This window comes from Miniopterus schreibersii (assembly GCF_964146895.1).
Source record: "Miniopterus schreibersii genome assembly, chromosome: 16".
In the NCBI taxonomy this organism is placed as follows: domain Eukaryota; kingdom Metazoa; phylum Chordata; class Mammalia; order Chiroptera; family Miniopteridae; genus Miniopterus; species Miniopterus schreibersii.
This window is the reverse complement of record NC_138116.1, coordinates 28,142,422-28,159,839: the sequence shown is the minus strand read 5'-3', so window position 1 is coordinate 28,159,839 and position 17,418 is coordinate 28,142,422. Positions and strand designations below refer to the sequence as shown.

Genomic DNA, 17,418 nt, shown 5'->3' with positions numbered 1-17,418 from the left:
GAGAAAATTCAGAGAAATAAAAGAAAAAGGTCACCCCCGGTTCCACCACTCTAAGATAATCACTGTTAACATGTCGGTGCATCTCTTTCCAGTTTCTCCTCTTTACATAGTTGAGGTCATAATATGTGTAAAATTTTATGGCTTGCTTTTTACCCTTAAAATGTAACAGGAGATAAATAAGGCTTTTAAATTTTTTATTTAGAGGTATGAAGGTTATTTGCCTAACAAAACAGAAACTGGAATATTCTTAGTATTTCTTTGAAGTCACCTTCACCCTCATGACTTAATCTACGTAACTACAGTTTATATCATTTTAATTCTTAATATCATTGTGCCGGCCCTTGTCCTCAGACAGCAGCATTCCCACCCTGCAGTATGATGACTGCCTGCCCCCAGAGTGAGCCACAGTAGCAGTGGCAGGGCTGCCCCAGAGGTGGTCACACACAGACCCCAGGGCAGCAGGCTGTGGACAGAGAGCCACAGGTCCTCCTCAAAACAAAATGAATCTTGATCTTTTCCCTTCTGGGTGCTTTCATTCTAGTAGAGGAAATAAGACATACACAGGTTGTGATAGCATGGGCAGAATGTAGTAAATATAAATGCCACATAAAATCAGGAAGGGGAAAAGGAGAGGGAAAGTAGTTCTGGCAGGAGACAGAAGAATGCATCAGGAAGGAAACAGATGAGAAAAAATACGGGTTGGATTTTATCTTGTAGAGATAGGCAAGGCAATTAAAGGAGCCTGTACAAACAAGCTCAAGGCACGTTCAAAAGATGATGGGCAGCCTTCTTTCAATCTTGTTGGGTTTTTTTTAAATAGCTCTGTAGAAGATGTAAATAAATACGCAGAAGAGAATAAAACTCATCCAGAATTCTGTTACCCAAAGAAAAGTTTTGTGAACACTGTGGTGTGTTTCCTTCCATTCATCTTTCTACCATGTGGTTAGATTAGATTAGAACAGATTCGAAGGTGCTGGTTCACTGTGCTCAGCTCCTGGAAGAGGGTTGCTGACATTTGTAACTCATGAACAAACACTGACAAATGCCCACGTTCCTTTGATAAGTTCAAGACGGCAGACCTCTACTGAGCCTGTCTAAGTCAGGCCACGTGCCTGTAGATGCCTTTCATTCGAAGTGAATTCAAGGCTGCATTCAAATGAAGGGCTTGTGGCTCCTAGAAGGCGCTCACTGCAAATCTGTTTCCTGTTCATGAGCCAACAAATAGAGTGTGTGTGGGGGGGTGGGTTCTACATAAATTTTCTAAAACAAAGTTTTAGACTTGAAATGCTACTTTTTGTCCAGAAATGCTACTTTTTGTCCAAAAATGTAAAATTTTCCATTCTCAGATTTAATGTTTAAGATTCAAATGGTACAGATAAGAATAAAGTAAAAATTACCTGAAATAACACCATCCAGAGATAACATATTTTGGCAAGTGTTTTCCCAGCCTTTTTTATCCCCTACTCTTAAATTATGGTCATCTTTCTGTATTAGTAAATATCAATCAGTACTTTACATTTTTTTAAAGCAATCTTTTTTTATTATTATTACTGATTTGAGAGAGGGGAAGGGAGAGAGAGGAAAAAAAACACATTGATTTGTTCTCCCACTTATTTATGCATTCATTGGTTGATTCTTGTATGTGCCCTGATCCAGGATCGAACCCAAAACCTTGGTGTATCAAAACAGCACTCCAACTGACTGAGCTACCCAGCCAGGGCCAGTACTTTACATTTTGATACAAATTGCTAACATGCTCTCCGACTATTTGCTTTCCTACCAGTAGTTAAGCTAAATGTGGGCATAACCAGTCTAATTATTTTGGTAAATTTTATTGAAGTATAACAGAAAAGTACACAGATCACAAATTTATAACCTAATGAACTTTTAAGAAGTAAACACACTTAAAAATCCAGCATCCAGATCAAGAAACATTACCAGCACCCAGGAAGCCACCCTCATGCCCTCTTTCAGCCACCACTTCCCCTGAGTAACCACTGTCTAATCTGTAATCTTTGCTGACCTGAAGAGCAAGCAATATGTTGTTTCTGCTCTGGTCACTACTTAGATTATTTATAAAATTCATGGTAGGGCCCAGTTTGGGAGGTTTAATCTCCATGAGAGAAATGAGTGGCATCTGTTTCAGGTGCAGAACATGAGATGATGGGCCACAGCTGAAAAGAGAAAGCAAAGATTCTACAGTGTGACCTTTGTGATGTGTTATTTTATCAGTAAATATTTGAGTTCCTTTGGCACTACGATTAAAAAATAAAAAGCTCTGCCTTTTTTTGAAATCACAAATTTCAGTATCTTCTGCAACTGGAGAGTACATATTTTGTGTGTAAACAGCAGGAAGGCTGTGTGGCGAGAAGCTGACCTCTGCTGAAAGCTGCTGGTATCACTTGGAGGAAGGAGCTCTTGTATTCCCCGCTGGCCTCTCCTTCAGCTCAAGCCTGCCTGCCCCTAGCAGCTTCTTGTGGATTTTGGGGGTTTTTTTCTTACGCTGTTTTTCTGCTGTAGTAGCAAAAGTGCTTACCAAAGTGTGAGGCTTTCTGTGTGACAGGGTCTTCGTAAATGTCCTAGCAGCTGGCCATTGAAATAAAATATGCAAAAACAATTCTCCCAGGTCGTGGCTTGTATACAAGTCATGAGATCCAGTCCTGGAGCTTGACACCAGAGAGGCGTAACTGGCTGCTCTGTTTCTCTCCAGGAATTGACAAGGAGAACGTCGAACTCTCGCCCAGCACCGGGCACTGTAATAGTGGACGGACTCGCCATGGATCCGCAAGCCAAGTGCAGAAGCAGAGAAGCGCTGGCAGTTTCAAACGGAATAGCATTAAGAAGATCGTGTGAAGCTTTCTTTGTTTCCTTTTTCAAACAGACCTGACGTGCGCGGGCCCCTCACTAGTGACCCTCACACCGTGCCGCGCTGCGACGCCGCACCTCCTGTTATGAAGAGCCCACCGTGTGCGTGTTGCCGGATGATCAACTCTTGGAAGCATTGCCTAAATTTAATGCTGCTTTTCCTTTAACTTTTTTTCTCTCCTACCTTTGGTGTGTCTGGTTTAAGCAAGTGTTCAGAACAACTTCAGAGACGGTGGGAGGTCAGGACACTTGACCTGAGAACATCCCAGCGTGAGAGAGGTGGGTTCTTGAATACGCTACTACTGGCCGCTATGAAAGCCATTTGCACAGAGCTCCGCCGTCTATGTTTCCCCTTCATTGTACAGAGTAAAGCGTTAGTCTATGTACACACTTCAGGGTAGAAGTTTATGGGAGAAATAATATAACCCCAGTATATTTAACCTGACTTTTAGCTGTGGACTTTTTTTTACCTTATAAAACTGAAGGAGCCATAAAGGTCAGGCCTCAGTGACTTCACACCGTAAGCCACAGGCGAGGTACTTTGGGGGTGAAGGGATTTACTATTTTGTAGTGGGTTCTTAAGAAATACTAACACTTCAGTATTAGCAATAATTACAGGAAAATAAGTGTAACCACATATATCTTAACATTACTGATTAAAGCGATGGGTTCTGAGGCCTTATCCAAACTCAGTCATCCAAACTAGTTTCTTTTCTTTTCCAGCTGATTATCTTTTAATCTTTAAATATGCTAAAAGTTGTTGTTTTTTGTTTTGTAAGCCAAAACTATACTAAGTATAGTAATTATACATTTTTCCACTCCTCCTCTTCTTTCCTGAATAATTCTGAGCAGGGTAATCGGTGAACAAAGTGTTGAAAATTGTTCCGAGAAGGTAACTTTTATAGATGTTTGCATTAGCTCCATGGCAAGATGGAATGGTACGTGACTCTCTGAGTAGCTATTGCCTTTACTTTGTTTAATAATTTCCCCAGAAAGAGGGAGTATGGTGTATATTAACAAAAATGTCTTTGATAAAACATAGTTTAAATGTCTTCTATTCTTCCCCCTTCCCTCCTAAAGAATCAGGAGTCTTTTTAGCGAAACATTTGGGTTGTATATGATAGAACTGCATTTAATCACTGTGAAAAGACTAGTCAGTCTGCATTAGTGTGACAATAGGGGACTGGAAAAGGTGCTGCTATACCGAATTGGATGGATTACAGTGGCGTGGGGCTTTCCATAGTAATGCAGATCCAGAGTCTTTGGGGTACCTGCAGTATGCACAACAATTTGACTTCAATGAACATGTAGTATCTGTATGTTCCAACTTGGGACTAAACCATATTTATTACAAAAACATTATCCCCCCAAGTCCCAGGTTCCTTTTACATGTTAAGATGTAATGGCTTTGGGAGGGGAAGGAAACCTAGGGGAGGGGGAGTTACCTGTAGTGCTGTTTCATTAGTGGATTTCAGTAAATTAAATTCCACAGCTAAATCAATAAATAATGGTACATGTAAGTGTTCTAACTTTAATAATATAACACATTTCACATTTATCCACACAGTAACAATGTAATATGTTAATGTAAATAAAATTGCTTTTGATATTCAGAAATAACAAGAATTTAATCTTTTTAATTTGTTTACAGTCCTGGGAAAAGTAAGAACCATTTGCCAAAATAAAAGGAAAAAACCTTAGTATTAATAGGTATTTTGACATCGAATTATTGGAAGATATTCAAGACAGGTGCAATTAACTAAACTTTTGTTTTTAACTGTTGTAGAGGCTGCAATAATAACAGAGCAACTAAGACTATAAAGAAGCTAAGACTAGAACTGAGTTTAGAAAGAGATCGTTAACTCAGTGCCAAGGATGCCAAGCTGCTTGCCGTTCAGGTCTTGGCTCCCACACAGCCCAGGGCTTCTGGGGTCGGTCTCACACCTCAGCTCCTGGAATAAAGTGATGTGAGCCTTGCGTCACTTGGGTTTCCCGTTTTTCCTCTGTTGGCTGGTTTGGTGCACATGACAGCAAGTGCTGTTATGCTATTTTGCTTCTCCCAACAAGATAGATTAACTTCCAAAGGTTTACTGTTAAAAATACTTATCTTTCCATAAATGAGTTTTCCAAGGCATGATATTTCTTAAATTTATTCACTTCCCTCTAGTGTAATGAATGGAATGAATTCACTTGAAGTACCTCATGAACTGATCAGCGTTGCACAAATCAAAATTGAGCCACCTTTGACCTACAAAAACACTTTTGACCAGTACTTCCTGAGAATTTGAAAACTTACCAAGGTTTAAAATTTCCCTTGTTTAAGGAACTTCTGACTTTCGAGGAGAGCCTAGCTTTCCAAATAGCTAAAATGAACATAAGTCTCTCCCTGGTATGCCCCGCTGAGAGATGAAGTACCTCCTCAGGCCCCATACCTGTAATCTGCACGAGAAATTCTCAAGTTCAGACCAAGTTGCCCATTTTGCGAAATCCGATGCAAGTTCTATAAAGAACACTGTAGGTCATGTGGTTTTGGTTTGGGGATGTTTCCCCTGGCTTTTTAAAGAGGAAAACATTAACTCATCACATATTTGTTGTGCAGAACCTACCTGTTTTACCACCGCTCCAGCCCCAGGAGTGTGCCCTTGTTTGCCAACACGGAGGCCCCTTCGCTAGCTCCGGGGCGGAGCAGCGAGCGCTGTCCTTGGTCCACTCAGCGCTGCTCACTCCTGGGCGCCGGCCCCGTGCAGTCCTGAGCCCGGGCCTGGGACACCGCGGTGAGGGGCAGCCTCCACCCACGGAACCGATGTTCTAGGGGAGGCAGAATGGAAGCCAGCCCCGCCCTGCTTGGTGGCTTTTAGTGTTTTTCAGTTTTGTTTGGGGTTTTTGTTTCTTGGTTTTGTTTTTACATTCCCCCCTCATCCCCCGGCATAATGAGGCATGTCCATGTCTTAGTCAATGTTATGCAATGGACTTCTACAAAAATTCACTTAGTGTCAGCCACACAATTTTTTTTAATGCAGTATATTCACCTGTAAATAGTTTGTGTAAAATTTGACAGAAAAGTATATTTACTACACTGTAAATACATGTGATGATATATTGTATTATTTTGCTTTTTTGTAAAGCAGTTAGTTGCTGTACATGGATAACAAACAAAAATTTGATGATTCTCGTGTTAGTATTGTTAACTTTTTCCTGCGACTGCGTTACATCATTTAAAGAAAATGCTGTGTATTGTAAACTTACATTGTGTATGATAACTTCCCCCCTTTCCACCGGACCTAACGCGGCAGCTCCCTCGTCTGCACCCTTGTTAATACTGTAAGCAGCCTTTTGCCAGCAGAGAAGTACTGCCTGACAGAAAGTGTAGAAACCTATTTCAGACATTGTTGTTCCCACCCTGTTTTCCTCCTCGTGTATGTACCCCTGTCCCCCCCCTTTTTTAAGTAAAATGTAAATTCAGTCTGCTAAGATGTGGAGAGTTGTTTAATTTCTTCACCTGCATCAGCTCTGTGTTCTCACCCCCCCCCCCACACACACACACACACACACACCTCACTAATCTCTTGAAACTTTAAGGCTATTTCCTTTCTTCGAAGGATGTCTTGGGTTCTCCTCCACCCTGCCGTGGATTTCTGTTTCCAGAACCTCTCGTGACTAAAGGGAAAATAAGTAATTTTGGTGACACGTGCAGGGGAAGAAAAAGTTTTCCTCTAGCCTGTTAGGGTTCCTGGCTGGGTGTGAAAATTAAACTGACAAAGATTAACAGGAGAAAAGCAAAGTTGTTTAATAAAAGTTGTATGTGACATGAGGAAATGAAAACCTAAAGAAACAGTTAAAGCTGAGTGTTTCTGTGCTGAGTTTGAAACTGGACACAGTGGTTCCAGGTTGCCTGTTACTACTTGAGCCAATTAAGCAGACAAGGTTGAATCATATATGAATGTTTATTCCAATAAGGCTGGCAAAATAGGAGAGCAGAGGGGTTAATCCACATAAAATCTGCTCTAACCCACCCCCCATAAGCTAGTTCCTTATATTGGGTAGGACGAGGATTACGTGGGAAAGTGGGCAAAAGGAATGGGTATAATGGTTTACAGGTTACAGGAAATTCAGTCTGGGAGTTGCAAAAGGATGGGGCACCTCAAGGTGGAGGGGTCGTGGGCTGGGTGTTTGCACAATGGTAGGGTGCCTCTGGGACTCCCTTGTTTCAGGAGCAAGGTTGTTACTCTTTCCATGATGATAGGCAGTTAAGGAAAATGGATCACATTCTGAATGTCCCAGGGCATACAACTCCCAGCCAGGTTAGAAAGTGCTTTTTCTAATTAGAACAGAACAGTCACAGTTAACAACTTGATCAATATTTCTTATAACTATAGCAAACAATCATAGTCAACAGAACATATTAATATTTCTGCCCCCAACAGGTTGTGCAGAAACATGCCACGTCATAGAGTATGAGCTAAGTGTAAACCGGGGGAACTGAGCAAGGCCTGGTTGTTCCTTGTCTTGTCTTTGGCGATACGAATGTTCCTTTCTTCTGGGCATAGGGAGGGTGCCACTCACAGGAGGGTCTTATGTCCTGTTTCAGGGGAAAGGTCAGGGTGACCTTCCTGCATCAGCCATTTTTTCAGACTCCAGCTTAAAATATTCAGTATACCAAGGTTTCATATTTTGGGGGTTTGTGTCCTGAACCCCATCAAATGCTTCTTAGGGCCCTCCAAACTGAGGGTGACTCTATTCTCTGGGATAAGCTGCCTCTACTTCTTTTAAAAGGAACAGTCATTCAGAAAAACCAGAACACCTTAAGATTGATACATTGGGGGGGGGGGGGGGTCTGAAAACACAATTCTCTCCAACTCTTCAGCTCCCCCTACAGAATCTCCCATGACACTTCATGCGCAAACACCACTTTCCCTGTCAGCAACTGCTTTGAGTTTTACTGTCTTGTTTACCCCTGCTGTGGAGAGAAAAATCTAGCCTAGACCCTGTGGGCAGGACAGCTGACCGTCAGGAGGGTGACAGTGCCTGGCATTAGACAAAGGGCTAAAAAAACCACCAAACAGACACCTGCAGTTGAGAGGCCAGCACTGGTCTGTCTGTGGGAAGGCTGAGCAAGCAGGTACCTCACCTGGAAGGATGGCTAGTACTCTTTGGCCCCATCCCACACCTCCAAGGCAAAGGCAAACTCTAGGGCTGGGGTCCTAGGGGAGAGAGAGATTGAAACTTGGGTGATTTTCCTGGAAACCCAGGTTTAAAGAGTCCCAGAGTAGAGAATCCCAAGCACTGCAAATAGCTGTTTTTTCCCTTGTGGCCTGTGGCATCAGAGTCAAAAGTAGGGAAGTCTTTGGGCTAAGGACCCTCCATCGATAGCTCCTTGAGGACGTGGATCATATCATTTATCGTTTATGGGGGTCCTGTGCCCATGTTTTGCCTTCTGGGGCACCCTCTGGCTAGTCTGGGGATTGTGAACTACCTGGCTAGAGAAGTTAATTCCCATGGAGAGCTGGGGAGGAGCAGGAGGTGCTGAAGGAATAGCAAAAATGTAACCTACAACCAAGTGGTAGCATCACAGTGTTCACCTTTTCTAGGAAGTAGCCCATCACCCCCCACCCCCAAGGCAAGCCCCTAAGGGTGGCAGGTGTCTTAGGGCATTTCCCGTCGCCCCAGTTCTCCCTCAGTCTCTATCAGGAAGACGTCTTAACCTGCTCACTGGCAGGCTTGGTGACTGAGGATTTGGGTCTTCAAAAATGACCAGCAACTTTGTCCTGCAGGAGATATGTCTGTTTAGCAGTTGAAAATAAGGCTGTGGGATCTTGACTGCATAAGGAGGTCGCTGAGGCTGGGGACGACCTGGCCCAGAGAGCGCGGGCAGCAGAGACGTGTCTGGGCAGAAAGCAGCACATCAGGAAGGAGGGCGGCTTGTTCTGTTCTTACTTTCCCTCCTTGTTTTGTCCCACTTTGGGGACCACACCCTAATATTCTTCATTTAAAAACTCCATAGACATGCCTTACTCCCAGACTGGCAAAAGTCAGGGGACTCTAGCTTTGAGTCTGGCCCAAAGTCAAAGTGGGCTGAGAAATCGACGGGGGGGGATGCTCTCTTGCCAACTTGGTCATTCGTAGATGGGAGGCAGAAAGGAATTAAGTGATCTACGCCTTGAGCAAAAACACGACCGCCACCACCCATACTCATATCTGGGATTCTACACAAAAAATTTTTATTAACAAAATACTGAGTCTTGAGTTAGCAGCATTTAATCGTTCATCCAGCACACATGTATCAGGCCCCTCGTTTTCACGAATGAGCCCCGCAGGCTGCATGGTGGGCCTTGCTCCTGGTCCCGTAGCAGCTTCTCATTACAATGCTGTGTGGTCATCACCGTTCCTATCTTCCAGGTTACACTCTGGGCCTCCAGATGCGGGACCTGTGCCTGTTCAAGGTGCTCAGTACACGGTTGCTGATGAACAATTAAGGCTGGATGTCATCAAGGAACTAAATAAACAGCTCTAATGGAAGAGACCCCATTCACAGTAGCAGCCCCATGCAATATCCCAATACACGTTTTACCATTTGGGGCCCATCTCCCTGGGCCACCCAGCTGAAGGAGGACCTTAGGCTCTTGGCAACTTCACCTCTGCTTCCTTCTTCCTTGGGGAGACCCTTGCTCCGGCCTCTCGCTCCTAGCTCCCTCCTACTGAGGCCTGCTGCCTGCCAGGCACTGCGCCAAGGGCTTCCTCACATCAGCTCTGTGGTCTCCGAGGGCCCCATGCGGTGCTGCTATAATTACCTCTGTTTTAAGGTGAAGGAAATGAGGCATGGAGGTGTCATGTGATTTGTCCAAGGGAAGGAGCAGCAGGTAGGGAGGGCATCACTGAGCATCATGAAAATAGGAGAGTCCACAAGAGCAGAACGGAGTGGGGGGGAGGGGGCAACTCACTCAGGGAGGGCTTCTTGGAGGAGGTAGCTATGGGGGTGGGGGAAGGGAGGACATTCCAGGCAGAAGGAACTGCATGTGCGTGGCGAGCTGGGCACGTCATTGAGCAACTCCATGTGGAGTCATTGTCTTGGAACCGAGGCCCATGCCACACACAGCTCCTGGGAGACAGTAAGTGCTCACCAGGTGTGTAACAGAGTGTGGCAGATTGTGTTACTGTGCTGCGGTGTCCTACAGAATAGAGGACACTGGCAGGGATCTGGCTGCAAAGGGCCTGCCTGCTTGCTGCCCATGCTGAAGACGTAGTAGTTCTTCTTTCCGACAGCAGGGGGCAGCAGAGAAGGCTGGAAGCGTGGGAAGGCCAGATCCGAATGGACTTCAGAGACTGCTTCCCAAACCGTAAGGAACCTGGAGGTAAATGCTGGTGCCTGGCCAAAAGCCACTTTTAGGAGCCATTTCTGCACCTGAAGAAAGGATCTGGAGCCCAGTTGGGTAGCATAAGTAAGATACTGGCATTCTCCTTGGGATCCTGGAAGGGACATTAGCAATCAGTTTGTCCTGCTCCCTTCTGAGGGTCAGAAAATGTTCTGTTGGGCACTTGTGAGTAAAATCTCTGGCTTCCCCACACCCCTCCCAATGAGGAAGGACAAGGTCTCAAGATGCCCTGCTCACCCTGGATACACCCCAGCCCCGCCAGGGTCCTGGGCACCCCCAGCAGCACTGGCTGCGTATGCAGGGGAGCTCTGCTGGCCAAGTGTATTTCAGGACAAGTGAGAAGGTAAATGGGTTCACACCACCTTTTCCTCTCCAGATGATAATTATTCGTGGTTTAAAAAGGAAAAAAAAAAAAAAATAGCAGGTTGTGAGCAGCAAGAAACTGTGACTCCTGCCCCGGTTCCAGACAACATGGGTGATAAAGTCAAGGCCCATGGATGAAAATCAGAAATGTTTCCCCTGATTAGCCTGGTTCTAAACTTCTCTGTGATGACACAGTAAAGCCACCATGTGCCAGGCATGGCATGAGGCACGGTACATTCATTTGCTTATGAAAATCCTGTAGGACCTCTGCAAGGTAGGCACTACTATCCCCACTTTACAGACAGGAAAACTGAGGCCCAGAGACAGTCACTTGTCCAGAGTCATAGGGCTAAATGGGCAGCAGACTTTGGTGCCCAGCTCAGCTGTTTGGGATTCCAAAGCCTGGCTCTTAATAACCTTTCGTAACTTCCACATAATATTTATCCCACATGTATTGGCTTCCTGTAGCTGCTGTAACAAACTACCACAAACTTGCTGGCTTAAAACAGCAAATATTCTCTCACAGTTCTAGAGGCCAGAAGTCTTCAGGAGAGGTGCTTTCCCTGGCCTCTCCCAGCTTCTGGGGCTGCCAGCATGCCCTGGCTTCTGGCTGCGTCCCTCTGATCTCTGCCTCTATGGCCACATTGCCTCCAATTCTGTGTAAAATCGGCCTCTGCCTCCCTCTTATGAGGATTCCTGTGACAGCATTTACAGCCCACTCAACTCACCCAAGATAATCTCCTCATCTCTGGATCTTTAACATAATCACATTTGCAAAGACTTTTTCCAATAAAGTAACATTTACAGGTCCTGTGCATTAGGATGTGGGTACTGTTTGGGGGGCCATCTCTCTGCCCACCACACCATATTTGCCCATTCCTTCTAGGATGCATCTCTTCACAGACCTTAATTGTGTATTGGGCATTGTGCTCAGAGCCAGGAGCTAGAACATCAAAAGAAAAATGACACAGTCATCCCTGCCCTCTGGGACCTTTCGGTCACTGTGTGACCTTTCATACCTACTTTCCAGATGCTCTTCATAAATAGCAGGAGTAAGGGATGTCAGGACAGTCACAATAGCTGGAACTCAATATGTGTGGCCCTGTTCTGACATTTACATATATCGAGTCACCTGAGGGAAGGCTTCCTATAGGAGGTGTCACTTCCACCGAATCTGGAAGGACAGGAGTTGGCCAGAGGAAGTGGGATGAGGGAGGGGGTGGGAGTGAGAAGGTACCGGAGGCGGGAGGGAGCTGGGATGCTCCCAGATAGGAGTGAGGAGTGACAGGAAACCAGAGAGGCCTAAGCCAGCAGATGGGTTCTCAGCAGGGGATCCACCTGACCACATTCACTCTTCTCCCTAGAGAATGAGCCAGAATCCCAGCTGCTCCCTCCATGCCTATTTCCCAGATGTGCCAGCTGAGGCTGCTGCAGCTGTTGGAGATCACATGGAGGAAGAGGAGGGGAGGGAGGCTCCCCACTTTCTTGCTCACCTCTCCCCTAAACGGGCCTCTTGCCTCCTTGAAGCAACCCTGTCCACCCCCGGGTTCCCAGCCTGCAGCCGGGCCCTGGTGCGGGTGCTCTCTCGCTGCATCTGCTGGGGCTGCATTTTGAGCTCTCAGATCAAGGAGTTGGGAGCCCTGGGGATCTGGACCCCGTCCACCCCTAACCACCTGGGAACCTTGGATATTGCACCATCTCAAAGGGTCCTTCTAAGTGCTGAGCAGGCCCTTCTGGACTCCCAGCGCCCGGGCCCTCGGCCAGATCACATTATGTCATGACTGCCCAGCTATCAGCTCAGCAAGAACAGGGTCTGTGGCTGCTCTCCTTTCTCTGTCCCCCAGGCACTCAGCAAAAACAATGTGACAACCGGGAGAGAGTGCCTGCGATTCGCCCTGCTGGCCCCACAGCACAGTGGTGAGCAACAGAACCAGCCCCAAGCCCACATCTCGTGGGGGAGATAGGCGGCCATCAAACCATCACGCAGCAGAGACACAACAGCAGAGAGGAACCTGGGCAGGAGGGGCAGGCAGGGCTCCCCTGAGGAGGGGACTTTTGAATTTGATGTGAGCCTGTCTTTTGGGAGAACCGTAAATCTGGTGTGGGCTCTGGGCCAGGTTCACCCAGCATTCGTTCACACGCAGGCCTGAGGCGCCCACCTCTGCCAGCCAAGGGGGTGAGGTCTCCCAGCTCCCCTGGGCCCCCGTTTGGGAGGATTTGAGAGCCAATTCGGCAGCTCCCGATAGGGGCTAGCCCCAGCTCCCGCCCAGCTCCTTGATGTGTTGAGCCTCTTGGGTGGGAGAAAATAGGCATGAGCTGACTGGAAAGCATTTGTGCGGGTGGGCTCAATGGAGGCTTGTTTTTGGTTGGGGGAGGAGAGGAGAGCCAGGCCAGGCCCGGCAGGGCCCCCAGTGTCACCACGGCCTGGAGCCTGCCGCCAGTCCTTAGTGCTGAGATTCCATCCCGGGCTCCAAGCTTGGGCATCCAGGACTCCCAGGGAGAGGTGAAGGTGGGACCCTCCCTAAGGTGCTGGGTGGCCTTGGGCCCTGCAACAGGCAAGCCTAGCGAAAGTCCCTAGCGTTTCCCTTTCCTGCCTGCCCCCGTCTTCTCTCCACCTTCCCTGTCCCGGGGTCTGCGCTCCTCCTCTGCCCCCTTCCCCAGCCCAGAGCTGGGAGTGCTGCTGGGGAGGCCTGCGTGGCCCTAGCCTTGGAGACTGTCCTTTGCAGGGCGGCACAGGGAAGGCTGAGAGCGGGGAGTCTGGATGCATCCCGACCTAGACTGGACGGGAGTCCCGGCCCTGCCTCGCGCGCTGTGCGGCCCAGGGAGGCAGTTCAGCCTCTCTGGGTCTCACCTTCCTCGCTGACACGCTCACAACCAAGACGCTGCTGCACGAAGCACCTAGGACAGGGCGCAGGGCTGGGTTGGCCACGCGGAGGGACATGAGGTGGGGAGAGGCCTCGGACTCCAGCGCGGGGTCCCGGGCTCCGGCCTCTAGGAGGGAGGCGGGGCCTCGGGCAGCTCCGACCGCCGGACGCTTGTCACGCCCCCACCCTGCGGGTGTTCCAGGCGGGGAGACGCCCTCGGTTCGCCGAGGGAAACTGAGTCAGCAGAGGCGGCGGCGGCGCGGGGCGCGGCGCGGCCCCTTTTGTCTGCAGCCTCCGCGCCGCCGCCGCCCGCCCCCGCGCCCGCCCCCGCGCCCGCCCCGAGCGGCGGGGCCGCGGCGCCGCGCCTGACACGGCCGCCCCGGGCGGAGGGAGGCTGCGCGGCGCAGACCCACGCGGGCGGCCGGCGGCCCCGGCGGGCGCGCGGCGATGGCGGCGGCGCGGCGCGGGCGGCGGCGGGCGCGGGGCGCGGGCTAGCTGCGGGCGCCCGGATGGCGGGCGGCGCGGGCTGGGCGGGCGCCCCCGCGGCTCTGCTGCGCTCGGTGCGCCGCCTGCGCCAGGTGTTCGAGGTGTGCGGCCGCGACCCCGACGGCTTCCTGCGCGTGGAGCGCGTCGCGGCGCTCGGCCTGCGCTTCGGCCAGGGCGAGGAGGTAAGGGGGCCGCGCCCGCGCCCCAGCCCCCCCGCCGCCTCGGAGCCCCTCCCCCGCCCCTCCCCAGCCTCCCGCCTTCCTCCGGCCCGAGCCGGCGGCTCCACCCCGGGGGCCTCCAGCCCGGCCACCTCCCGCCCCCCACCCGAGCTGAGGGCCCCCTGCCCTGTCGGACCCTCGCTCTCCACCCTCGGCGCGGGGGCTGGAGCGTCACGCGTCACGCCCAGGGTGGCCTCTCCGCCCAGATTCCCTGCGCCTCAGCGCCAGCCCCTCTGTCCGGTCTGTCCTGTTTGGGGGCAGGAGCGGTCCGAGCCCGGCCTCCGGACCCCCGCCCCTCCCCGCTGCGGTGACTGAGGCGCAGGGGTCCGTGTGCGCGGATCCCGGGGCGCGGGGGGAGGCGTGCGCCCGGCTGGGCCTGGCGGGGGGAGGACGGCGAGGGCGCCCTGCAGCCCGGCTCCTGGACTGCGCCCCTGCGCGGAACACGGGCGGCGTCTGCCTGCGGCCCCCCTGGATCCTGGGCCCTTGCACCTGCTTGGTAACCCCCGTTCGGGCTCCGATGGGCAGGCCTGGCTGGCAGCTGGCTGTGTCGGTTGCGGCAGGCCTGCCGGAGCCAGCCTTGGGGAGCGGCGGCTGAGCAGTTTCCTAGGGTGGGCCCGCGTCTGTTTGGGGAAAGCGGGAGTTATGTTGGTTGTTGTCAGGGCTGAAATCAGAGGGTGGGTGCTGCCAGTGGGGTGGGCAGGGAAGTGTCAATAAATGCCCTATAGATCTGTGTCCTCTCAAGCCTTGGGCACAGGGACTGGTGACTGTGTCTGGGGGGGGAGGGGCAAGGCACCCACCTGGCAGGTGACATCCCCACCCGCCTGCTACTGTGCACTCTGAAGTGGTCAGGGGACAGAAGCCCTGAGTAGCGAGTTTCCAAGGCCCCTAAGACCTCCGACTGCACATGGGGAGCATGGGGCCACGGGCCTCAAATGGGCACCAGCTGGCTTTCTGACCCTGGGACACTGGCCTAGCATTCCAGAACATGGGAGAAGCCAGGGCATGGCTAGACTGGATCCATGCCTCCCTGCCTCCTGCACGTGGGGTGAGAGATAATCACCTCCCCCTGGCGCCTGGGCATGGCCTGGACCTGGGAGTCCCCAGGAGCAGTAGGTGGAAGAAGATGAAGCAGGTGCCAAGCTTGAGAACTCAGGTGCCCATCCCAGGCCGATCACTACTGCAGTTCCTTTGGAGCCCACCGAGTCTCCCTGCAGACCATGGCCCACCCTCCTCCTCTTCCAGGCTTTGCTCAGGGGCATTTCCTTGCAGCCACCATGATCCTTGTCCTTCCACAAAGGCCAGCCGAGCCCCTGCCCTCCCCTGGGGCGGTCCAAGCAGCCCCCTGGCACGGGGAGAGCCCTGACTCCCCCGCAGGACACTGACTGCAGGGTAGAAGCTGGCTGGAACCTGGAGTGCCGCAGAGCCTCGGCGGTGAGAGAGGCCTCCCAGCAGTCTCTGGCAGGCTACGTGGGCTCAGCCCGGAGACCCCTGCACCCCACCACCTTATCCCCCAGCTGGACAGCTCCTGTTGTTAAAATCTTCTCCCTCATACACTCTAGAGCCAAACCTGCTTGTCACTTAGTCATCGAGATTCTGCACTGGGACTCACATGGGTCTCTCTTCTTCTACGTGGCAGCCTTTAAATATTTGAAAACAGCGCTCCTGCTCCCTTCACTCCTTCCCACCCATCTTCCCTTCTCCAGGACAAATACCCCCTGTTCCTGAAGCCCCAAGACATCCCCATATGACCCGACAGGGGCCAAACCTCTGGCTTCTCGCCCCGAAGCTACTATTCACTAATTGTGTGACTCAGTTTTCCTATTTATAATAAGGAGGGGCTGGATCAGGAGACCCCGCAGGACCGTTTCAGCCCCAACACTCACACACGCAGATGGCTCAGGGTAAGGCTGCCTTTTGAATGGTGCACCGCACTTTCCACTCATATTAAGTCCCTGGCCACCGAAACCCCCAGGGATCTTCCTTAGAAACCTCTGCCAAGCCGAGATTCTCTCCATCCTGGAGGAGGGTCAGCGATTGCTTTCTATTTAGAGCATAATCTTACATCCTTGCAGAAGCAGTTTATAAGCACTGTAGAAAATTAGAAATGTGGACAAGCAAAAATAAAAATGTTATGTTCCCACCTCCCAGGGAGCCCCACTGTGCCACCTTGGTCATGTGCTTCCAGAGCTGTTTGTATGCTTATATGTGGATTTTCTCTATAAAATGAGATCATGCTGTGCATACTGCTTTGTAGCCTGTCCCCTCCTCCCCCCCAGTAAATGATTAGTATTTTTCTGCTTCAATAAATTCCCGTCTCATTTAGTATGCAGACTTTATTCAGATTTCGTATTTGGCCCCAAAATGTCCATTTTTTCTGTTTTATTGACATCAATTTTCTCTCCAGAATTGTGCAACTGTGCAGTGCCTCCAGCTGTTGTGCAACTGTGCAGTGCCTCCAGCTGTTGTGTACTCAAATGCAATTCTTTTTTTCTTTTGTTTTAATAACCTGACTGTTGAAGACATCAGACCTGTTGTCTGTGTCAATAATTTCTTGAATCTAAACCTGTTACTTGGCCCTATTCCAACTAAGTTTCATCTTGTTCATTTCATTCCATGTAACAGACACGAGCAAATATCACATCCTACCTCGGTCACTCTTATGTGCCACGCTGCCTGCAGGTTGGGGAGGCTGGGCTTTCCGGCGGAATTTGCGAGGCTGACTGTAAACTCAGGGCAGGACCACGGACAGGGCCCGGCAGGGGTGGGTCTGCTCTCGCTGGATCATTGGCTGAGACCCATAGAAATACATTTTGCACCCTGACTCATTGCACACCGACTCCACATATGCATCATAAAATAGGACTGTCATTTCTCCACAGGCAGGCGTCCTTTCAAAAAGCTATGTACTCAACAGTTTCTATTTAATTTGTTTAAAAACCAGCTAGAGCCCTAGCCAGTTTGCTCAGTGGTTAGAGTGTCGGCCCGCAGACTGAAGGGTCTCTGGTTAATTCAGGTCAAGGACACGTACCTCAGTTGCAGGCTCAATCCCCCACCGGGGCCCGGGGCGCATGCGGGAGGCGACCAATCGATGCGTCTCTTTTACATGGATGTTTCTCTCTCTCTCTCCCCCCCTTCCACTCTCTCTGAAAAGCAATGGGAAAAAAATCCTCAGATGAGGATTCAAACAGACAGACAAACCACAAAAAGCCAGGTAGAGAACTTGATTTCCCAGCCCACCAGTGCTCCAGGCTG

The 17,418-nt window shown here is 50.2% G+C and overlaps 1 protein-coding gene across 4 annotated transcripts in view; it reads left to right on the top strand.

The window, feature by feature from the left end:
* Positions 1-6,334, top strand: part of NF1 (neurofibromin 1) — a 191,453-nt gene extending 185,119 nt beyond the window's left edge. For 2 of the 4 annotated variants that reach the window (XM_081161369.1, XM_081161370.1), the window contains one exon: positions 2,711-6,334. In XM_081161369.1, the coding sequence (XP_081017495.1) occupies positions 2,711-2,853 (143 nt within the window). In that variant the 3' untranslated portion in view covers positions 2,854-6,334. The remainder of the gene's footprint in view (positions 1-2,710) is intronic. The other 2 variants (XM_081161368.1, XM_081161371.1) reach the window with 1 other exon arrangement.
* The last annotated feature ends 11,084 nt before the right edge of the window (positions 6,335-17,418 follow it).